Genomic DNA, 25,452 nt, shown 5'->3' with positions numbered 1-25,452 from the left:
GTTTAAGGAAGATCTAAAATAATATAAGAATAATATTTCTAGAGGAGATGGAGACTTGAATGTGTCTTTGAATGTTAGACAATGTTGGGAAGGTGGTTCAAGTCCTTTAAGGTTTTAAATAAGGGTTTAAAAAGACTCTGGTTTTATGTAACAGCCAGGAGATAAGCAAGATGGTAATAACAGATTATGTATTAGTAAGGTTCAGAAAATGAAGAAGAAATTTTTTTTGTCATCCCTCTCTAAATGAGACATCACTTTGAAATCTTTTCTAACCTTTTCTAGGAACTTTAAAAAAATCATATTAAGAGATCTTATTCTTGAGAGTGCTCTAGGGTGGAATGTTTCCCTACTTCAGTTTTATTTACCCTTATTTATATGTTCTTTATTTCCTCTATATTTTAAATATAGCTCTAATTCTAATAATTTTAGGTGATTGTTAAAAGCCTATAGGAATAAATATATATATTTATATATACCTTACCCCTTTCTACTTTCTAGAAAATGAATGGTCATCTCCGGTTATTGAATATTGCCTGTGCTGCAAAGGCTAAGTGGAGACAGGTTGTACTGCAAAAGGCTTCCCGGGAGTCCCCTCTGCATTTCAGCCTAAATGGAGGAAGTGAGAAGGCATTTGGTATTTTTGTTGAAGGTGTAGAACCTGGTAGCAAAGCTGCTGATGCAGGACTGAAACGTGGTGATCAGGTAAGTAAATAACAACCACTTAAAGCCTTTTTATAAGTAATAGGTGTGCTACTTTTTTCCTCATCTGATATTTCTTCAAGTAAGCATGGTAAATTTCAGGAAGTATTTTTTAAGCTTCTTTTTAGAGGTAGTATTTTTTAAATCGTTTATTTTAAAAATGTCTTTGTCATATATCCATTACTTTTAATGGTAAATTTGATATAGTACGTCCAGAAACAGCATGGTAGTCTGGCCATTATCGACCTGAATGGTCCTGCACATTCTCCAAGGATTAGGAAGCTCTATCAGTTGGCAACTTCACAGTATTCCAGAAAGATCCATATGAGAATTAGCACCCTACCCTTGCATGTTGTAAAGGAGTAAGCACTTCTATCCTTACTCTAAGTGGCCTAAGATTACCATAAATGATGGTTTTGGTTTAAATAATGTTCATATGGTAACAGAACTACATCCATAAGCAGAGTGAGCTGGCTGAAGGACTAGGAAAAGGAAGGAGACACTGGGAGTAAGTTGATAGGGATTTATTCTCTCCATGTAGGCATTAGTTAACTATAGAACAATATATTTCAAAAATGAGATTACGGACAGCCTTTTTACTAAAAAATAAAATTCCTAGACCCACCTCAGTCTTAGTAATCATATTAATCACATTCTGCAGAGATGAAGACTGGAAATCTGTATTTTGAACAAAGCTCTCTAGATAATTCTCATGCACACCAAAGAGTCTAGATAATTCTCATGTACACCAAAGAGTGGTTTCTCATCTAGCTGAATCACTTGGGAAGCTGAATTTGTTCCACTTAAAAATTTTGGTTTGTTCACACATTCATTTAGAATGTGACTTTATTTTACTTTTACCAAACCATACTGTCATTTTTTTAAATTAAGAGGGCATTCACAGGGACTTCCGTGGTGGTTCAGTGGGTAAGAGTCCGTGCTTCCACTGCAGCGGGCACAGGTTCGATCCCTGGTCAAGGAACTAAGATCCCGCATGCCACGAGGCCAAAAAAAAGAGGGCATTCACATTATGAAAAGGTCTACACTTCAGGACAGTGGCTCTCAACCAGCAGTAATTTTGTCACCCAGGAGACATTTGTTGATGTCTGGAGTTATTTTTGATTGTCATGACTTGGGAATTACTACTGGCATCTAGTGGATAGAGGCCAGGGATACTGCTAAAGAGCCTACAACACCCCGTGACAAAGCAGCCACCACAACAGAGTTATCCAGAACAAATATTAATAGTGCAAGGGGTTAAGAAACTCTCACATAATAAGTAAAACGTATATCGTAATAAAATATTTTAAAATTTAAAAAATGATGTAATTGTAGAAAAGAAACTCTGATATAAAGTTTTAACGATACCCTTCTTCCCCTAAGGGAGTTTTATAGAATAGAGATTTCTGGACCTTCCTCAGACTACTCATTAAGAATATCTAGTAGCAAGGAACCTGGAGTCATTATATTTATTGTTCTAGTATTTTTTGGTAAACATATTTAAGAATCTCGTTCTTCACAGGAAGAAAAAAAAAAAGAAAAATCCAGTGGTTTCATTCCTGACAGAGGAGAGAAATTTATCATGTTTTTACTTCTTCCCTCAGTCCTCCCAAGTATGGTTGAAATTATCTGAGATTTTAGATCTAGATTATAAGTCATTTTTTAACATTATGGATGTTCTCTTTTAAGAGTACTTTGACATTTGCATTAAGTTTCATAAGCTTATTATTAACAATCATTTAGATATTTGCACCTGCCTTACTGATTTCATTGATCACCTCCACTTCATCTATGCCAGTATGTCCCCATTATTTTATCTCACGATTGTCTTCTAGTACTTCTAGTACCTTGTCTAGTACTTTTTTCAAAAAGGGTAAATGAGTACTATAACTTGGTGTCCTTACATGTCTTGATGATACTTTTTTGTTCAGTGGAGTGTAAAAATCTTTTATCACAGTCATTCTTCCCTCAGAACATTGAAGTCACAGAAAAGTATCACATCACTTAGTGTGGCCCAAAAGAAGTCCAAACCATCCTTTATTTTTCTTTTCTAGGTACCTCTGGTTCTCCTCCTCCCCCCACCACCACCAACCCCCACGGTGATCCTTATAGAGTGTTTGTTCTAAGTCTTTGGAATTCAGAATTTTCATGGGATCTTTTTTTAAAAAAAAAATCTATTTATTTATTTATTTTTTTGCCTGGTACTAGATGATCCATTTCAGTATGTAGACTGAAGACTTTTTTGAACTCTGGGGATTTTACTTCTGTGATTTTTTTTTTTTCTTTTTCTTTTCCTAATATTTTGTTTCTCACTCTTTTTTATCCTTTTGAAATCTTTGTGTCAATCCTTGAGATCTGTCCTCTGTGCTGCCTTTTTTTCTCATTGTGTTTATCTCTTTATCCTTTTTCCTTGGAATTAGTACTTTTGAATAAGCTTCCTGATGATTCTGAGGTGCAGCCAAGTTTGTGAAGCCCTGATGTGAGTGATCAGCAGTGTCAAATGGAACAAGACCCCATCACAGTTGTGCTTGTTGCTTTTTGACTGCCTGATTCAGTCAGCGGCAGGAAATGATATTAGATGCATTTAAAGTACCACTTTTAAATGAATTTATCTCTCTTTCAAATGCAGTAAATTTGCATTTAGAATACTTCACTAAAATTTGTACATACACACACAGGTGATAATTTTTATGAGCTGATCTGACACAATTAAAAATTTTCCTTCATATATAAAACATTACGTTTTTAAAAAATTTTTTTCTAGTATGATCCCAGAGGGAATGAACTTTAAAAAAAACGTTTATAGTAGAGATTTAGGAAAATACCACAATACAGAGAAAAAAAATTAGATAGTAACTCCACTACTCACAGAGATAACCATTGTTCACACATAGGTGCATTTTATTTAAGTTTTATTTTTTCACCATTAAACTTAAGATTGCAGAAATAACTAATACTGTTTTTGTCTTAATTTGTATTTTTCAAACACTTTTCTCAAGATAATGGAAGTAAATGGACAAAACTTTGAGAATATAACGTTTGTGAAGGCCCTTGAAATTTTGAGGAATAATACTCATCTTGCACTTACTGTAAAGACCAACATTTTTGGTGAGTTTTGTTGTCAAAAACTATCTGAGCCCTTTTGCTTGTTGATACAAAAGAAAAAAATCACTACAGTGAAAGGGAGGAAAGTAAAAATACTTAAAACATGTTTCTATCTAAGCTTTTTGAACATTTTTAGTATCTTTAGTGCTGAGATAATAGTGTTCTGTACTCTAGAATTTTTATTTGTATTTAATTATTTTGAAATCTTAGTTTTAAAATAGGTGTACAACTACACTTAGTCATTTATGAAATGTCTACTGAGTATCTATTATGTACTGTAATTTGCCTGGGGATACTGAATGAAACTTAGATTGATCTGAATGAAACTGAGAAGTCATAGTCAGGCTTTTTTTCTCCCTGCTAATGTGCACATCAGTCTACTTCTAATGTTTTAGCTAGCTTTCTGAAATAATAATATGAATGCCAGATTAGCTGTTTCATGGAAATAAATTCAGTAAAACATCGAATTAATTAATCAGTGAATTGCCGATTTTTAATAACAGTATACCTTTCTTTGTAAAAATATTGATTACTGTTCCTATAGTATGTTTTGATCATGTTACTATTTGAATGAAGCAAGGACTAAGCTTGTACTTTCAACTTAATCTACTATTCGGGTTTTTTTTTTTTTTTAACTTTTGGAAGACTGTGACTTAGTTTGATTAGATTTCATAGGATTTTCTCTGAAATTCTGAGAAGGGCAACAGTAAAAAAAAAAGTGTAGCAATTAAAAACTATCAAAGAAAATTTAAGAGTCCTTATAAAGTAGGAAGGAAAAAAATTTCTCTACATCATTTAGGTTGAAATTTGAGGAATAAGAGTTGCATTTTAAAACTGTGCCTATGGAAAAGGAAGTGTGTGTGTGTGTGTGTGTGTGTGTGTGTTTTCCCCCCACTTTGGCTCCTCCTTATCCTGCACTTAGTCATAATGAAAAATGAAACATTTGGTGTTTTTCCTCTTTTCACTTGAGTCCCTTTCACTGAATTACATCATGCTAAATCTGGCATATAATAGTCTATTGGCAATTTCCAAATATTATATAAGTTTAGCATAGAATAAGTAAACCTTAACAGTTTTTGGATTTCCTAGACTTTGGACTAGTATCTAGAAATATCAACTTTTGAGTTAAAATAAAAGGATTCTGATTTTGAAAAATATGAAAGCAGAGGTTGCTCTGACACTTAAAGCATATTGTTTAGTCTCTCTATTCAGTTTCTCCAGCTCTGTTTCATAGGGTTCTTTTTTTTTTTATTATTTTTTGGCTGCGGTGGGTCTTCATTGCTGTGCATGGGCTTTCTCTAGTTGCGGCAAGCAGGGGCTACTCTTCGTTGCGGTGCACAGGCTTCTCATTGCAGTGGCTTCTCGTTGTGGAACACAGGCTCTAGGTGTGCAGGCTTCAGTAGTTGTGGCACGTGGGCTCAGAAGTTGTGGCTCGCGGCCTCTAGAGCGCAGGCTCAGTAGTTGTGGCACACGGGCTTAGTTGCTCTGCGGCATGTGTGATCTTCCCGAACCAGGGCTCGAACCTACATCCCCTGCATTGGCAGGCGGATTCTTAACCAGTGCGCCACCAGGGAAGTCCTCGTAGGGTACTTATAAGCATCAGTACCTTTAAACTTTTTTTGTTCCTGGCACATAATAATTACTAACTAGTATCAAATGTGGTTGTGTATAAAAACATAGAGGTAGTATAATGTAGTGGTTAACAACATGGACCCTGGGAGACAAAATTGATCTGAAGGCTGCAAGAAGAAGAGAAACCACAACCTCTGAACTCTTTGGATGGTGAGAAACAATTGCCCAACAGAACCCTAGATTGGATGTTGCAGAGTGTGGGAGTTACGTGGTGCTACAGAAGGGGGCCCGTACCCTCAAGACCTCCTTCCTTGCCCCAGCCAGAGTGTAATCAGCCAACATTCTCCTCATGCAAAAAACACCAAAGAGTATCTCAAAGACATATTAGTAGAAAATTTGTTGAAATGGAGCATTTTAGTCTGGATGTGGTGCCTGGAATAAAGTCCCAGTAACTCTGGCATTATCATGAAGCAAAGTTGAGCAGTTAGGTCATCCTGCATGGAATTCACAGTCAAAACACCTACAAAAAGGCAAGCTGTGACCAGAAAACAGATTTGTTTAGATGATACTAGGTACTTGGTCATTTTGTGTTAATTAGAACTGACAGCAAGGGATCACCAGTTATAAGAGAACCAGGATTATTGAGGGGTGATGGTAAAGAACCTAGTAAGTGAGCTTACAGATTTTGGAGAAAATAGTTAATTTGAGGAGGAGAAGAAAACCATTTCTAGAACTCTGCACAGAGAGATTTAAAAATTCATTCCTTAAAACAAGAACAGGATATTTGGAAAAAAGACAGTCACTGAGAAAAATACCTCTTGGGGTTATTTTAAATATGCAAAGACATATTTTAGTAGAAAAGACAGAAACATTCAGTAGAAGGAGTAGGTAACTTGAGAAAATCAACTTTATAGAGCAAAAAAAGACAAAATGCAATTGAGCACTATTCCAAGAGATCTAAAAGAAAATGTGAAGAAGAAAGTATTTAGGAAACAATGGCAGGGGCCATTCCAGAATGAAAGAAAGATGTGACTCCCAATTCAAAGCACCACCTATAATCTGAGCAAAATTAGTTTAAAAAACTTGTCTTCTATTTCTAGTATTGACTGAGAACAACTAAAGGAGCTGGCTAGTGAAGAGCTACCTGCCATTGAACAGAGAAGTTAGACCTTAAAGAGGTAAACTGGAGCCATATCTGCCCTGGAGCATTTACCAGTACAGAAAAAACAACTGAGAGACTGAGCTTTTTTTGGCAATAGGCTCCCAGGAAAAGTTGAAAGAGTTGGAATCCTGCACTTGTTAAAATCACAAACTCTGGATGTGTCAAATCCCTTACCACTCATCCTGAGACTGTACCCCCCAAAGGATGTTTTTTTCCCCAGGGCTATTTTCCCATCCATAGAGTGTAGCTGAGAGAAGGAGCTGCTGAGAGAAGGTTCGTAGCGTAGAGCCTACTAAAGGCCAGAACACTCTAGCATAACAACATTTGTTCCTGATTGAGAACTTGAGTATCTAACTCTGAAGAGAATGTGGACTGTACTCTAGGCAACTCAGAAGAACCTCAAGTTTTGACCTGGCCCTAGGTCTCCAGTACCTGGCAAAAGAAAATAGAAATCCTCTTTAGAAGATGCTAGCAGCAGCCTATTATTTGTAAAAGTAAGTTTCCAAATACGGAGTCAAACAATCAAACATTGTGAGGCCCTCTTAAAAATCATTTTAAGCCAGAACCAACAGAAACAGAACCGTAGGAGCTCCAGAATATCAAACACAGACTTTAAGGTGCTATTTGATATGTCCTTATGTCCCTGAAGATAAAAAGCAAATTAAGGATTCTAGTTCTGGTCAAGATGGAGTAAACAACATGCTACCCTTCATTTCCCACTGAACTCAACAATAAAACCTAAACAAAAATCATGATCCATCTATTTGAGAACTCAGAGAATTCAAAGTACCACCACCAGAAGTGAATTTACCATTTTTTTTCACTCCAGTATCCCCTGGACTGGACTCAAGGCAACATGAAACCTAGATGTGAATATTATGGTGCAGACCTAGAAGGACCCTGAAGCAGCCTGACTTAAGGAATGGGAAAGGAAACTCCTAAAGCTCAGACAGAGGGGGAATTCCCACAGATTTTTTTTTTTTTCACTCTTGTTTTCTCCATATTCTCAGGCCCCAGCCTCCAAGCAATCCAGTGGCATTGACTGAGAAAATGTTCCTCACCCTTTAGTGAAGCAGTGGCTCCAAGAAAACAAAGCCAATGTCACTGCTTTTTTCCCCCACTCTCTCTGTCCCCCTCTACTTGGCCCCTAAGGCACTGCAGTGGACAGTTTTCCTCTAGAGGTCCGAAAAAGGGGGCCTAAGGAACTAGAAAGTACCAGGTTGATAACTAAGATGGAGAAAACAACCCCATAAAGTTGTTTATGAAATCCTGGACTCACCCCCATCCTGTAGGTGCGTGAATCTGATCGTATTTAGCATATCATAGACTTTGAGAACTGGCCCAAGCAGACCTCTACTCAGGTCCCAGACTGACCACTAGGTGGTACAAAGTGGACAGATCTGTATAGCACTGCAGAGGCTTTGAAAATTGAACACTGGAACCACAATCTGCAGAAGGCTAAACAAAAATACCAGCATTTCCCATAGGATGCAAATACGACTCAGAGCAATTTTAACTGTAACAAGGATTCGTCACAGTTTTCTTTGTATTTATTTTGTATGGGGTTTGCTCAGCATTTGAATTTGTGCATTGTTGTTTGCTTATCAGTTTTCAAAATTTCATGGCCATTATTAATTACTACTGCCCCTTTTTCTTTCCCTCCCATGTGGGAAATCAGTTACTTATATGTTAGAAGATTTGCATCCCATCTATCTCTTACATTCTGTTCTATTCTTTCCAATTTTTTCTTTCTTTCAGTTTGGGTATTTTGTAATGACCTGTGTTTAAGAAAGTAATCCTATTTTCTGCTGTATCCAGTCTACTGATAAATGCATGCACTGAATTTAATTTTAGATATTTTTCAGTTCTGGAATATCCACTTGAATCTCCAGTCCTCTGTTGCACTTCTTCATCTTTTTCTTCATCTTTTCATCCATTATATCTCTTTTCCTCTATGTTCTTTAATATATTTGTAATGGTTGTTATAAAGTCCTTGTGTATTAACTCTAACATTTGGATTATCTTTTATTCTATTTTTCCCTCTGGCTATTTTCTTTCTTTGTGAGTCTTAAAATTTTTAGTGTATGCTGTACTTTGTATACAAAGGAACCTTAGTAGTGAAATTAGTATTTTCTCACAGATAGGATTTGCCATTTCCTCTGTTTAATCACATAGGGTAAGGGGAAGTGAGCTGGGTCAGGCTGGGTTACAGAATTACTTAGACTGTGTCCATTGGTTTCAAGTTGAGAGACTTGTCATGTGCTTAATGTAGGCCCCTCCTCTAATGGAACTTTGTCTCTAACAACTGAGAGATTGTGGGAAATTTGACTCTGCTTATTCAGCCTTGTCCTCCTACCTCCTCCCCCACCTCCAATCTCTTGATTCAGAATCTGGTACCTTTCTGTCTCCTTTTTTTTTAAGTTTTTCCCTTCAGAGATTTTGAGCTTAGCTCTTTAGCCTCCCACCCCGAGCAGATAAATCTGTTGTGTGTTTGTTGGAAGTCTCTCCCTGTTGTGTGACTTTGTCTCCTGAGTACCACGAGAGTCTAAGAAATTTCCAGCCTCATGCCTTGTCTTACTAATAGAGATATCTCATGAAGAAAAGTGACACTGCTTTGGTGCCTCTCTGTATTCCAGTTTTCTTGCCAGTACTCGCAGCCATCAAAACTTCTCTTTCCTCTAGTAGAGTCCTTCTACCTGAGCCTCACCTTTTGTTTATATTTAGATTCAGCAATGTCCCCAGAGAAGAAAACAGCTGGCAATCTCAGTTTACCCTCTTCCTGCTCGGGAGTTTTTATTCATCCATTCCTCTTACTTTTCACAACTTTCTAACATCTTTAAAAATCCCACCACTCAGATAATTTTATTATTAGCATTTTAATTGTTTAATAAAAGTAATACATGCATGTTTTGCAAATTACAGTACTAAAGAAAGACACCCAGTGGGACCATATTGTGTACAATATTCTATACTTTTCCACAGCAGTTCATACAGGTTTACTTCTTGTGTAATTGTTATTGCATCGAATTCCATCACACTATTATCATAATCTATTGATCTGATGTCATATTGATGGATGTTTTAGGTTGTTTATAGTTTTTGCTATTTACAATGATGTAATAATCCTTTGTACTTATCTTTTATGTTTATATAGATATAGCTATAAGATAAATTCCTCAGAGTGGAATTACTTTTATAGTTACTGTGGTTTTACTTTCTAAAAGTTTCCCCAGTCTATGTACACTTCATTCATCAATGTATAAGAATGCCTCTGCAGTGGGTATAATCAACTTCACAGTTCCTGATATACAGTCTTTAATAATGAAGGAAGTTGAGCACTTTTCTTATGTGCTAACATTTCTTCTTTATGAACAGTCTTCATTTGTCCATTTTTATGTTGAGTTATTCATCTTTTATTGATTTGTTTGAATGCCTTATAAATAAATAACAGTATCTCTTGGTCCTAAGGGTTGCAAATTTTTTCCCCAGTTGTCTTTTGACTTTCCTTGTTTGTTCATTTGTTTTGGGTTGTGTGTGTAAATACACATACACACATACATATATGTAGAGAGAGAAATCTTTAATCTTTGTGTAGTCAAATTTATTAAACATTTCTTTTATTAATTCTTGGACACCTTCATTTTTGGTTCATATATTATATCTGATATTGATGTTTAATGGTATTGTAATTACATTTGCTTACCGACATTAATTTTTGTCCCTCACTATTTTTTTTTAGTTTAACACAATCATTTCTTTATCTACAAATCACAAGCTCTGCAGATTTTTACTTATATACACAAGTCCAGTGAAGATATAAACTACTTTTTACACTCTTGAGTCACCTTACATACACACTGCAGCCAGGGATATCTGCTGCCCAGAGATTTCCTGTTGCTCTTAACAGAAAATTCAGACACCTTACCATAGCATTATCAAGCCCTTTCTCTACCTTGTTCTTCAGTCATCTTCATTTTCTTGAATTTTCCTTCTACCACAGGTACTTTAAACTTGAGATTTCCTCTACCTAGAATTAATCCTTCTTCTCCCTTTGCCTAGTTAAAATCAACTCACTGTACTGATCTCTTCTTAACACAGTGACTTAATGAAGGACAATTTTCCCTTTCTTGCTCTCTTAACTAGTTCCTCACGTTATGTTCTCTCTGTACCATGTATCTTTGACTGACTATGTTTCACAACAGGAGGAAACCGCAAACATCTAGCATAGTGCTTGACATGTTCATAGGTCAGTAAATATTTTTTGAATTGGTGAGTATCTTGATTTTAGCTCAAAAAAGCATTTTTATTTTTACCACGTGGCTTAAAATAAAGTGAAATTTTTTAAGACGACTGAAAAGAATTTACTGTATTTTAATCAAGCAAGGTATCTTTGAAAGGTGACTCCCAAAGATTTCTGTTATCTTGAAGACAGAAACTGTGCTTTTCATAAGCTTGCCTGGATCTAGGCAAAGAGATTGCTGGAAAGGCAAATGCCCCACTGTGCTTGTACTTTCCTTAAGGATGAAGTATAACTCAACCAGACTTAGGATTGATAGAAAGTTATCTATAAATGCTTGGTTTTTTACTTCAGACCGCTGTAGTGAATGCTTAGTGGCTTTCACTCTACTGAATTAAGTCTCACAGATGTTACCTTGAGGAAATTGTCATATATTACAAAATTTAGTACTATTTATTTCTGGTAAAAGCAGGTCCAGCAGAGCTCTTCCCATTTTGTTGATGGCTAAATTTTACAGAACAGGGCCTGACTTATAGTACTTATATCTCATCTCAAATGATGAGGGTTAACATATAAATAGTAGAATCTAATTATCTATTTCTATAAAATCTGGGTTGATTAGCAATTATACTGCTTATTACCTAAATAGGAACCTTGGGCTTTTGAAACATGCTGGCAATCTGCCTGCTTCATTTCTGTTTTCCCCAGTGAATTTCTTTTATCACTATTGGACAACATCATAAGTACAGTCAGGTATAAAAGCTGAAAAATGGATATAGCTGATTAATAAAGGGTGAGTATAAATTTCATAATGAAATGAGTTTTAATGAATGAGGCTGTGAAAGGCCCAGTGATAGAAAGCAACTATGTTTATTTTTAAAATTTGTTGTGGATATAAAAACTTTCTAATGAGAAGAAAAGAAATGACAGTTTTATTTATTTATTTCCACAGTGTTCAAAGAGTTACTTACTAGGACCGAACAAGAGAAATCTGGTGTTCCTCATATTCCCAAAATTGCTGAAAAGAAAAGTAATCGCCACTCAATCCAGGATGTACCAGGAGATATTGAACAGACATCACAGGAGAAAGGAAACAAGAAAATAAAAGCAAATACTGTTTCAGGTGGAAGAAACAAAATCAGGAAAATTTTGGATAAAACACGATTTAGTATATTGCCTCCAAAACTGTTTAGGTAGGTAACAGCAATCTTAGTCATGTAGGCATTTTCCTATTGACCGTAAAGATTTTTGTGGGCAAAGGGAAGTTTTGGGTCAGTTTTGTTTTTTATACAACTGTTGCATCATAAAATCTACAAGCAATCCATAAATAAGTAAGAGTAAATTCTAAATGTCTCCTCATCACTTCCAAGAAGTTACCATTGTTAGATTATGTATTCTTCCATTAGCCTTGTTTTGAATTTTAGAAAAGATTGCTCGTTTTATTTTATGAAATCTTTTTTTGTATATTTTTGGTCCAGTATCAGTCCCTTGATCTACAAATTTGGACACCTTAAAACTTGGGACATATTCACTGATACTATTTTTTTGCTTTCTTTAAAAAATTTATTTTTTTATTTTATTTATTTTTGGCTGCATTGGGTCTTTGTTGTTGCGTGTGGGCTTTCTCTAGTTGCGACGAGCGGGGGCTACTCTTTGTTGCAGTGCGCGGGCTTCTCATTGCGGTGGCTTCTCTTGTTGTGGAGCACGGGCTCTAGGCACGCAGGCTTCAGTAGTTGTGGCATGCGGGCTCAGTAGTTGTGGCTCGCGAGCTCTAGAGTGCACGCTCAGTAGTTGTGGTGCACGGGCTTTGTTGCTCCGTGGCATGTGGGATCTTCCCGGACCAGGGCTCGAACCCATGTTTCCTGCATTGGTTGGTGGATTCTTAACCACTGTGCCACCAGGGAAGCCCTATTTTTTTGCCTTTTAAATCATCTTTCTCTTATTGCACTATTTATTCCTTCTTGAATTCTAAAGCTGACCTTTTCAATCAAATTTATTTCTATTTTCAAAATGAAATATCACCAAAACTTAGTAAAACTTCAGGAACTTAAATGCAAATTAAAGCCTGTAAAATACTGATAAAATGAATACAGGGTCATGACTTGGAATTACTCTAGTATATATTATACCTGTGTATATTTTATATTATCTACTTTCTAAAGTAATCACAAACGTTCTAATCAAATACAGTACTTACCACATAGTAGTCACTCAGTATTTGTTGAATTAAGACAATGAATCAGTGGGGGAAAAAAAAAAAGAAAGCATATTCAAAGAAAATACTTAATTTGGGGCTCCTGAGAGTTTTTGGCACTGTTCCAGATGTTAATTATAGAGCTGGAAAGAGGTAGTCCCTGCCTTTAAGGAATTCATAGCAGGAACCCGTTATTCTTCACACATTTATTATAAAATAGGCACAATATCCAGAGACAGAAATATTGGAAGTAGAACAAGTTTCTTGCCCTGCAAGAGTTGATCATCTAAAAGGGAAAACTAGGCAAGTGGTCCATTACAGGGTGATAAATGTTTTGATGTGTACAAAGGCAGGAGCAAGCTTGGTAGGTTTGAGTAGACTGTGTTTCTCAGTGCACACCTAAAGATGAAGCATGATAGATAGGTAAGTGAAGGATTTTGAATATTATGCTAAAGATATGGATTTCACCATGTCATAATAGGGAGCCATCAAAGGCATATGATGTGGTAAGATTTGTGGTAAGATCTTTTAGGAAGATCTCTCTTTTAGCTGTGTTAGTGATTTGGGGTTGAAGGTGGAGCACAATGTAGCAGTAATAGCAAGGCAATTAATTAGAAGGCAACTTGGAACAAGGTGAATGTCAGCTCTCATCTTTTAATTAAAGATCTCAAGAATTTCCTGATGAGAAAATGCTCTTCTTCATGAGTTTTTATTTTCAATTCAGGGAAACACGTGTATTCTTCATTTAATTTGGGGCTCACAGGGGATTGAAACATCCTGAGCTGTATGCATAATGTCTCTCGTTTCTAGAAAGTTTATTACTCATTCCTTTTTGAGTGAACTGTTCTCCTTGAGGTTTATAAAATATCATAACTTTAAAATAGCAAGATTCTTTTAATATAGAGCATACTGTAGTACGACAGCAGCATGGCAAACACTGTAAGAATAAGCTTCTTCTCACAAATGAGAATTGAATAAGGAAAATATTAGAGGGACCAGCCCACACTGAAGAGATTGGGGACAGTTTTGGATGACAGGAAGGCTGCATGAAGGCACTGAGGAAAAGAGAAAGGAATGGAGGACCAGAAGGCAGAAGAGAGTTCACAGGGGGAGTTCCTCAGGAGGTAATGCTCTGAGTTCCATTTCCAGAAAACCTTGGGTGTTTGGTCTGGAATACATGTATCTCCTTTAACAGGGTCTCATTTTGAACACATTGTGGCACAGTTGTGACACGTGTGTCATGAAAAGCCAGAGAACACTGTGATTGCAACTAACTTTAGCTTGTTTGTGTCACATTTCACCCAGCTATATTCAAGTGTCAGGCACCTAAATCAACATCTCATCTCTATAATGTTTCCTTCAGGAAGTGGAAATTGGTTACTCCAGTTGGATTCTATCTTTGCTTACACCAGGAGCAATTAAATTTTCAAGCATTATTTCTTTATATTAGGACCTCCCAAAATGAAAGATCTAATAAAAATCGTTTTACTTAAACTCAGAGGGATTTTTTTGTTGTTGTTGTTGTTAGCAAGCATTTATTGTCTCCTTTGTGCCAGCAGGAGGCTGTTGGCTGTGAATACAAATATGAATAAAATGCTGCCCTTTGGGAGTTAATATTAAACTGGTTATCTCTTCTAAACATAATGCTAATAATTTTATAAATTATATTTTATATAAATAATTATATAAATATCCCCCAAAACAAATTATTTTACGGTTTTCTACTGGACCCTATTTTACAGAGAGAACGAATTTGTCATTTTACAATTCAGGCTGGCTACTTTGCATTTTTGAGAATGTGTGTTATTTCTTTGCACTAAATCATTACAAATTAATTCAGACAATCCCTTTTGCTACACACACACACACACACATATCACTAGAAGTTCAGTAGAAAAACAGGCAGAGAACATGAATCAGATGTTCTGAATCAGTAATAATCAAGGATAAGGAATTTCCTGGCCGTTCAGTGGTTAGGACTCAGCGCTTTCACTGCCATGGGCCCGGCTTCAATCCCTGGATGGGGAACTAAGATCCCGCAAGCTGTGCAGCAAGGCCAAAAATTAAAATAATAATAATAATCAAGGGTACACAGTTTTAAATGGAATATTGTTTGTTTCACCACAGGTTGTTAGAATAGTCAGTTTCTGAATTGATAACGCAAGAGAGATAATAAGCTCAGATTGCTGTGGGAACATAAAATGATGCAACCTTTCTATAAAGCATTTGGGCTTTTTTTTTTAGTAAGAGCTTTAAAAATGTTCATAGCTTTGATTCAGTAATTCAATATCTGATAATAATTAGATGAAGATTTATATACAGATGTTCTTAGTAATATTATTCATAATAAAACAAAATTGGAAAACCCTAAATGTCCAGTTGCAAAAGACTGGTTAAATAAATTGTGCTATTTACCACGAAATGACTAGAAGGAAGAAGGTTGATTGTGGTTTTCTCTAAGTAGCTTTATAGGTAAATTTTCCATTTCTTGCTTGCTTGCTCGTTTTTTGTATTTAAAAAATTTTTTGGTTTGAATATTTTTTAATTGAGAAAAATTTTTTATGAGTTTAATTCCACAATTTCTTGATGGCTCCTATGTGTCAGGACTCTTTGGAAGGGGCACTTGGCTCTGCCTTTTGCAGCACCCACTTTAAGAGTAGGGCATGAGTTGTCATAGAAATACTGTAAGAGAGAATGTCCACATCTGTGAGAGGAGTAAAGAAAATGAATGTAAGGAAGGAACAGATAGTTGAGATAAGAATAGGTAATTCCCCAAACCCCTAACCGTGACATAATTTTAAAATGAAAGAATACTCCTGAAAATTAGAAGTGAAAAAAAAAAAAAAAGCTAATTGATTTTGAATAACATCTGTAAATTAAGACATAGCAATGTGGATTTTCTTGACCTGGAAATATTTCACAATTCAGGAAATCTGAATCATACCTTTTGTTTTCTTTCATCATGGATTGTCTAAGTATATAATTCATTGTAACAGTCCCAGAAGTAGACTGCCTTGTTTGCTTATTAGGAATTAGTTTTTTCTTTCCATTTCTTGTCAGCATTCTTTCCTTGTTTGCTTTTAATATTGGGATTATTTTTTATTTGCATATTGATGATATTTATGTAGCCTTTTTAGTTTCATGTAATGAAACTAAAATATACTTTTATTCTAAGTAAATTCAGTATCAGGAATTATTGAGGAATTTTTTAAAACTATCTTGTTTCTGTTAGTGCATCACCTTGTTAGAAGACTGTTTTGGTAAGAAATGACATAATTATTTGCAAATAGGCTTTATAAATTCAGCTTCCAAGCAAGCATGGATATTTTGTCAGTTAGATTCTATTTCATTAATGTCATAGCAGGGGTTGTACATAACATTAGTATAGTTTTCATTTATATATGTTCTCACCTTAATTACCATGAATATGTAACCAGCTTTATATTATTTTAACTGTGCAGTGTCATAGCTATTGTTTATTAAAAAGCAGAGGTAATGCTAAATAACATCAGTAAGAGAAGTAAAGACTTTTAGTATTTCATGCACTTCTGAGTCTCTATAGTAAATTCCAGATTATTGCAAGTGACAGCCAATTCTCTTTAATAGAAAATTGTAACTTTTTAACATTGTTAAGGTTGTTTCGACTTTGGTTGTTAGTAGGACCAGATAATCTTTTTAACAGTTTGCTTCCTTGGATTTATTTACCTGACTCTCTGTGTCCAAAAACTAACTGGCAGGTTTGTTTTCAGAAATCAAAGAAAGACTTGTATTTTTAAAAATCTTTATTTTTTATGTAATATGAATTGTTGCCAAAATACTTACAAAGCTGTAAATAAAATATGTGTGAAAGCCCCCCCTCCTTTTTTTCTCTTACCTAATCTTAAAACATTTAGTGCTGATCTTTAGGAATACACACCTAATTATAAGGAACCGGGACTTCCCTAGCAGTCCAGTGGTTAAGACTTCGCCTTCCAATGCAGGGAGTGTGGGTTCGATCCCTGGTCGGGGAATTAAGATCCCCCATGCCTCTCGGCCAAAACACCAAAACATAAAACAGAAGCAATATTGTAACAAATTCAATAAAGACTTTAAAAATGGTCCACATCAAAAAAATCTTTAAAAAAATTATAAGGAACCAACTTAACATAAATAAAAATTTCTTGTCAAATAAAATATTCCCTTTGCTTTATCTGTAAGATTAGACTGCATTCTCTCCCCCAGGAAAGCGTTTCCTCTTTCTGTAGTGCCTTTACCTGTTGTACCCACCCTGCCCTCCTCTGTTTCTCAGTGTGAATTGTGTAAAATCCTTCCTAGGTATGTATTATTCTATTTGTTTTTTAATATATATAAATTTATTTTATTTTTGGCTGTGTTGGGTCTTCATTGCTGCACGCGGGCTTTCTCTAGTTGCGGCGAGCGGGGCTACTCTTCGTTGCAGTGTACAGGCTTCTCATTGCAGTGGCTTCTCTTGTTGTGGAGCACAGGCTGTAGGCACGCGGGCTTCAGTAGTTGTGGCTCGCGGGCTCTAGACTGCATGCTCAGTAGTTGTGGCGCATGGGCTTAGTTGCTCCACAGAATGTGGGATCTTCCCAGACCAGGGCTGGAGCCCGTGTCCCCTGCATTGGCAGGCGGATTCTTAACCACTGTGCCACCAGCGAAGTCCCTGTATTATTCTATTTTAATTTCAGTAAAAGTACTACTATCTTCTTAAAAGTAGGAATCCTGTTTTTCTCTGTGCCAAAATGCTCACCTACATTACCTAATTTAATGTTTGCCATAGTCCTGGGGGATCAATAGTATTATTCACAATTTTGGAGGTAACCAAGGTTCAGAAACAGAAAGAAATTTCCCTGAGGTCACACAGCTAATAACCCAGGTCTGTCTGACATAGCTTGCTCTTGACACACTTATCTTTGCTTTCTTCCATGTCTTCATGCTTCTCCCTGACTTCTCTCTCTCTGTCTTGTCCTGGCTCTCATCCTTGTCTGGCTCCTAACAGTCCTTTAGCTGTTTATTTAACAGTCCTCTAAACTCCATCTTACATAGTTTCCTAATCTGCTTGCATCCTATTTTTAACTCCTAACATATTCAGGAAGTATCCCATATCACTCAGACCTTATCAATCCATCGCAAGATAATAGGTAAGTATTCTGTGATAACTGTTTGTATATGTAGCAAATACTGGGTAGAATGCTACATTGAAAAAAATATAGATGGGAATTAATATTAACCCAAAGCATTGGTTTTAACCAGTTAAAACCAATGCTTAGAACTAAGTGGTATTTTGGTTGTTGATGCTGACGGAAGTCTTCATTGCTGTCCTTTGTTTGTATAGGACTGTTTTGCTTATCCTGTGTTTTATAGAACTTTTGGGGATATCTAAACCTTAAGTGACAGGGTTACATTTATTTGTTGTTATTTTTTCTCTTAAATGGTTTTAGAATTGCCTACTTAACACCTCTAAAATATTTTAAAGAAAATATTTGCTTAAATATGACCATTTAATTGATACTTGTTTTTGAAACCTTTACAGGCAGTTAACTTTCGATGACTTGCTTTCTGCTTTGGTTTTGATGTTCTTACCTAGGGAACAGCCAAATAACTAGACTTGAGAGATCACACAAGAAATAATATACCCTTAGAATAAACTAGCGACTGTAAAATTCTTTTTCTTCTATTTTCATTTTTGGTCCTCTTTTTCCTTCTCCTTTCTATTTGTCACAAATTGCTCTTGTTTGTTGCTGTTTTCTATGTTGTCTTCCTGTTTTCTTTTCTCTGTACTTGCTGGTTTGAGCAGTTCCCAGGTTACTCATATGTTTAAAGACCTGTCTTATTTTGTCACTTGAACCTGGCCCCATTGTTTTCTACAACCTGCCATATTTTTGGCTTGGGTTCACACCCAACTCCATCCTTTGCCTAGAAGGTTGCCAAGCTTTTCCGCCAAGAGGATGAACCTTGCTGTAGCCCTGTGCATTGTTGGGTATATATATTAGTGTCTAATGAAACTGGCAGACCTCAAGGACTCCCCACTCAGGTTCATTTTCTCTACCAAAACCAGCAGAAACTAAATATGAAATACAAACATTTCTCTATGATGTACATTCCACCCTTGAACAATGCAGGGGTTAATTCATGTAAAATTTATAGTTGGCCCTACATGTCTGTGGTTCCTCACATCTGCAGATTCAACCAACCACGGACCGTGTAGTACTGTAGTATTTACTCCTATTGAGAAATATTCGTGCATAAGTGGACCTGCTTAGTTCAACCTGCGTTGTTCAAGGGTCAACTGTAGTAGAATTACCTAGATGTGTAAGTTAAATTTTATTTGAGTGTAATTGTTAAAAAACATTTTATTGCCATTTTCATTATTACACTTGTCCTATTTTTTAAATTGCTGTACTATTTTAAAATCATTACTTTGAATTGGTCCTATATGCCTTAGTGCACAGGGAACAGAAATGTACACTATTAAGACCCCTCAAATACTTTAAAGTGATATATTACATTCTTTTGAAGTGATGTAGGCCTGAGCCAGTCACAGGACGACAGCATTGTGGGAACGAGACACTGTAGGCACAGTTTGGCCATAATGCCTATCCCTGGAACACTCTCATCCAGCAGCCCTGATCTCCTGCAGCCTACCACCAGCATGTTGGATTTTTCTAATCCCTCAGGTAATTTTTGTTTATTTTATTCAGCCATGTTGGTACCAGATAGATAAATAGGTGGTTGAGCCTTGTGCAACAAATACTGGATTTGCTTGCAGTCCTCTTTTCTCACCTCTATATTTTGACTTAAATGCAAAAAAGCTAAAGAGAACATTATGTCGTTTTGTCTAAACTGGAGTGGTGGTACTTCCGATATGAAAGAGAAGTACATTATCTGTTGGTAACCCTAATCAGAGCAATGGAATGAAAGCAGAGATACTTCTTCTCAGTCAAGAAACATGTTACCCAGAATATGGAAAGGAATAAGACAGATTATTTTAGTCTAAGTTGTCTCACTTACCTTCCTCTGTGATGTACAGAAATGTGTTAGTAGTTTTCTAGAAACACTGATTTTTCTCTCCACCACCTGAAGCTAAAGTTGTTTTTGTTATATACAGTATTGTTAATTAAAGTACTATATCATCTTTTTCATTGGTGTTCAGACTTTCATTGTGGGACATCGTTTATTTTTCTGCATCTGTTTACGCTCAGAGGCAGAAATTGTCATATAACTATGTAACTTCAAAGGAACACTTTGAAGAATTATTTATATATCCACCATTTGAATGGATTTGAGATGGCTTTAAGTAAAAGACACATACAGTTAAAAACTGAAATATATACTTGGGTCCAAGGAGAGGAGGGAAAAAAACACCTCTACAAAAATGTGTCCATTTGCTTAATCTTTTGTTAGGTTTTCTGTTACATGCAGCTAAGCCCATTTCTACTTGATAAAATTGTCAAAAGTTTGTAAGCCAAATTTCTTGCTGTGGTAAGTGAGAGCTTTCATAAACTCACCACTACTTATATCTCCAGTCTCAGGTTTCAACATTTTAACCAATCCATTCTCCAAATTTTATAACAATATAAAAGGTGCTCTTATAAAATTAAAAAAAAAAAAAAAAGCTCTACAAAGATGGGCATAGTTGTGATTCAGCTTCAGTTTTGATGCTAAATCTCTACAGCTAGTGGGAAAAGGGAAGAACTCAATTATTATTCTCAATATTAGGAGGAAGTATAAATGTAGTAGTAAAGTTTATGTTTTAATACAGCAACATAAATTTAAAATGTAAGGCATAACATAAAAACACAGTAGAAAGTTGTTCTGCACATTGTTTCTTCCTTTTTATTTCAGTTGCTTCTTCCCCTCTTTAGAGAGATTCCTAAACCCAATAAATCTGTCTTTGACACACCCTACCCTCTACGTGACTACCAGTGTTCTTTCTAGAGTGAAGGTTTCGATGAGTCGTTACTTGACTTAGAAATTTCTAGTGATTTCTATTAGTTCTGGGTTCAGTCATGAGATAGAAACCACTCCATGTGTTTAATATCAGAAATTGTTACCGAGTATAAAGTAAAGTGTTCTACGTAAAAAGGTAAAAAAGCAAGCACTAAGGCATCACAGGAAACTGCAAACTGGATTCAGCTTCTGGCACTTGAAAGAAATGCCACTACCAGGGTGAAGGAGTGTTGCTTGAGTGATACTAGAGCCAAATACCCGCAAGTAAGAACATAAAGCAGCAAGTCTCTTCTTCCTCTAACCTTGCAGTCTACCTCTGGTGCCCTTTTTTGGCAGAACCTAAGAGGGAGACAGTTGGCAAAGAAAAAATGTGGTTTGCAGAGTCTCAGCCCCATTGTGGCAGGGCAGCGTGGGTTTGGAGCCTAAAGATAATAACTTAATAACTGTTGGTATCCAATTTTCACAGCATAATTATCAACCCCTTTTCTAGCCTCCTGTTCTGCCATTCTCCCCACTGTTACCTCTTCTGTCTTTCCTGAGTATGGCATGTACCTTCAGAACTCTCTTTGCCCATATTGTCTGCCAGCTTTGGTGTTTTCTCCCTGCATATCCCATGAAATGTTTCTTATTCCTCAATGCTGAACTCAGTTGTCACCTCATCTGGGAATCCCAGGTCCCTCTGACGCAGAATCAGTATCTCTTTTTCCAGAAATCTCTAGCACATTTTCATTGTCTCTCTTACATTGCTTGTCATGTGGTAGCATGGGAATTTATTTCTGTGTCTGTGTGTGTGTGTGTTCCACAGCAGTACTTCTTACACTATGTTCACAAATAAAATATTTAAGCACTACAAAAGCACAAACTAAATATGCATCTGTACTTTAATAAGACAAGTATTTAGGGATATATGATTTATAGATTGATTGACTTATGATTATTGATTTACGGCTGTATTTTTGCCACTGGCATATTTAGAAGTGTGGCTGGGTTGCGGGGTGGGTAAGGGATGGGTAGAAGGGAGAGGAGAGAGAGAAGAAGTTGGGGATTTAGCTGGGGGAGCGAAAGGAAGAGAGAGGTTGGAATTACTAAAATTCAGAAACTGTAAGCCCCATGGCACTGAAATTCTTATCTCTGAAGAGGATGTACTACTCAACTTGATTTCAGATTGATTGCATAATTTCTCAACGAAAACATGTTGAAAGGGCTGAAGATGCCCTTTTAAAATCTATTCAGAGAAGGTCAGTCTGCAAAGCTCAGTATGCAGCCTTTGTCCATATCAGCAATATAAATGAACACATACAAGATAGGAATTTAACTTAAAATTATATTTTTAAACCCCCAAATGAGCAACTTTACGAAAGGTCTTCTGCCGTGCTATTTGTATTTATGTTGAATAAAATATTTATTACCAATTAATTCCAAATTCAGCTCCGTAAATCATATATGGCAGCACTGAATTTCAGATTAGCTGTGTACATCACATATGTATATTGTAGTACATGTGTGACATCAGCCAAGTTTGACTTTTATCAGTCTACATCTCAGTTATGTTTTTGCTGCATGTTTTAAATTGTTATTAGAAAGTAAGGACAAAGGTACAGAACTGTTTAATAGTTTGCTTTTTGATTGCTGACTTTTTTATGGTTTTGCTTTGTTTTTGCTGCCTACAGCTGTTGGTTTTTACTGTAAGTATCTTGAAGACTATGGTATTTTATTGCTTATGTTTGTGTGCAGTATTTTACTATATTTTTAAAAGTCAAATAATACAGAATTGAATGAAATAGAAAGCAGAACTTTTCTATACACTTACAAGGTTGCCAGTGTAAACTGGCATGTATTCTTTCAGTCATTTTCTTTGAATATATATGTTTTTATACTCATAGAATTAGAGTATACATGCTATTCTGTAACTTGTGAAAAGTGTTTTCAGAATTTTTGGACTTAATGTGAGATGAGGCCTAAAAGAAGAATTCAGAGTGTAGCTAAAAGGATTTTAAAACTGAATTTTTTTTTCTGAGTCTTCATATGGAACTTTTTGCTTACTCTTTTTTATTTAATAGCACAAACTTTTTATTTGACTTCGTTAATATTTAGTAAACTTCAAATTCTTTTTGCATTGCAAGTATTTTAACTAATTTTTAATTGTAAAAGGAACATATATTAAAGTTTTTATTTGCAGAGGGAGGATAAAATATAAAAGTCTCCGCTTTCCAGAATTAACAATTGTTCATTTACTCCTGTATCTTTCCAGAAATTTCAGAGCACATAAAATGTGTGTATCGTTTCCTTCACCCCAAATGATATAATTTTTTTCCACTTAGCCCATTTCACTTAGCAATGTACCGTAAATACCTTTCTGTATCAGAATGTATTCTACCACAATTTTCTGAACATCTGATAACGTTGTTTAACCAGTCCCCTTTTAGTGGATGTTTACAGTGTTGCCTAAACCTCTGTGTTTACATATCTTTACATGTTGTAGGTTTGCATTATTAATATATTTTTAATTTTGTCAAGAATTTTGTGGAAATTTGTTTTCTTTCTTGTTATATAAGTATCTACGAAATATTATCTGTTTTGCCTCTTGGCCTGCAGAACTTAAAATATTTGCTGTTTGACCCTTTGTAGAACAAGTTTGCCAATTCTTAATCCATACCATTATACCACTATCCTGTGTTTGCTTTGTGAACTTTTCACTATACAGATTGTCTTATTTACTTGATTATTGTGTGTCTTTCCTTGAACCACCGCTTACTCTCTTGAATATAAGCAAATCTCTGCAAGCAGAGACTTTGTCAATCTCATTTATTACTTCATCTTCATCACCTAGAACACTGATGATGTATAACTGGCACTCCATAAATATTTGTACAGTGATTAACAATTTAAAGCAGAATGAAGAGGCAGTCTTCTGCTTTTGTTAAATGATCATGTTAAATACCTAAAAAGTTCTTCTATTTTTAGTGTAATCTCAGGGTCAAAACATGTATCCTTCACTTATCTCATTTTTTAATTTTATTTATGAGAGATAGTTAACACTCTAGAAATTTTGCCCTTGGGTTGGAAGTCCAGGTATCTGAATTTCAGTTCTTGAATTCATTTACCTATTACGTAAGAATTTTATTATGGAATATGAATCATAAGACTGATAAATGCTATACTGCTTCAAGATTCTTTTTAAAATGTCTGTTTTGCTTACAGGATTATATTTTTATGTGCATTCTAGCTTTGTGCCTAAAATTTGAAATGTTTAGATCATTTTTTTCTTCTTGATTCAACTTTATTCTAACTTCATATTTACCATTCATCTAAGCAATTAACATTTGAGTGTCTGCCATGTGCCAAGTATTATGTTTGGCATGTATGATGTTCTCCTGCTAACACACATGTTTGTAAAGAAAATATATGGAAAAAGCAATTCTAAAATGGAAAAAGAGGTAGCAATTCTAAAATGGAAAAAGAGGTTTACATTGACACTGATATCTGCACGGAGAAATTTTTTCCTCCAGTGTCTCACAAATGGTTTTCCAATTTGGCATTTATTATCTTGGTGAATTCACCAGGTTTAGGTTATGGAGTACCGTTTGGATAATTCCATTTGCAGGTCTGATCTAGAGCTACCCATTTATGATGCCTGAATCCCACTTATATGACTATATGACAGTTTGTCCTTTGCATGTGAAACAAGTGGTTTTAACAGAGTATGAATTTAACAGAGTGTAACAGAGTACAGTGTTTAGCAGGATACACAAGATACAGACATCTGTTCCTTCCCAGATGTTATAGTATGTTAGCAGCAAGAGAAATGTATGCAAATTTCCAACCTGTCTTTGTGAATAAATTTCTCTGAAGAAATTAATAAAAGGGATCAGAACATCTCCCCATTCCTTCCAGGTCAGCCAGCTCTGCTGGCTGAGGCTCAGCCCCCAAAGACCTAGTAAACAAATCCAACTCTAGAGTCCTGGACTCTAGAGACCTATTTTTGTGAAGAGGGTAGGAACAATACAGATAATAATAGTAGTTGTTTGACACCTTTTATAGAGTTAAAAGGGATAATGAAACTATTCTGTCCAGTATCTTTCTTTTGGAAAACTGAAATTTCCAACTTCTTGCATTTTCTAGCCCAGAGTAGAGAAGCATCTCGTTCACATGGATTAAGACCCTACATTATGCCTTGTAGACTTAGAAACCTGATAATGTCAGCAACATGCCGAGGATTGACTCATTTGCAAAGAAATGGGAACAAGAGGTGTTTGGTGACTCAGATCTTTGCCTACCTTAAGAACAGGCAGTTTGGTGCGTGCATCTTACGAAGGGGACCTGAATAGATGAAGTATTCTGCTTCCAATTTGACAGTAGACCCAGAACATTCAAAATATCTGTTGGCTAAGAATCCTTCCTGGAATTGTATTCATGTATATTCAGTTGACTCTTCCAGTCCTGGGAGTCAGTCTCTGTCTTTTTGTGTCCTCAGCCTCACTGCATACTTTATTCTGTGAAATTATTTCCTCCCACATCTATTTCATTATTCTT

At 35.8% G+C, this 25,452-nt stretch overlaps 1 protein-coding gene across 4 annotated transcripts in view; it reads left to right on the top strand.

Moving 5' to 3' along the window:
- Positions 1–25,452, top strand: part of RAPGEF6 (Rap guanine nucleotide exchange factor 6) — a 231,800-nt gene that overhangs the window by 161,802 nt on the left and 44,546 nt on the right. For all 4 annotated transcript variants that reach the window (XM_061189561.1, XM_061189562.1, XM_061189560.1 and 1 more), the window contains exons 14-17: positions 499–702; positions 3,699–3,807; positions 11,728–11,968; positions 19,489–19,646. In XM_061189561.1, coding sequence (XP_061045544.1) covers positions 499–702; positions 3,699–3,807; positions 11,728–11,968; positions 19,489–19,646 — 712 coding nt within the window. The remainder of the gene's footprint in view (positions 1–498; positions 703–3,698; positions 3,808–11,727; positions 11,969–19,488; positions 19,647–25,452) is intronic.

The sequence above is a fragment of the Eubalaena glacialis genome, chromosome 4 (genome assembly GCF_028564815.1).
Source record: "Eubalaena glacialis isolate mEubGla1 chromosome 4, mEubGla1.1.hap2.+ XY, whole genome shotgun sequence".
NCBI lineage: Eukaryota > Metazoa > Chordata > Mammalia > Artiodactyla > Balaenidae > Eubalaena > Eubalaena glacialis.
Note: the sequence above shows the minus strand (reverse complement) of the source record. Positions and strands in the feature narration are given on the sequence as shown.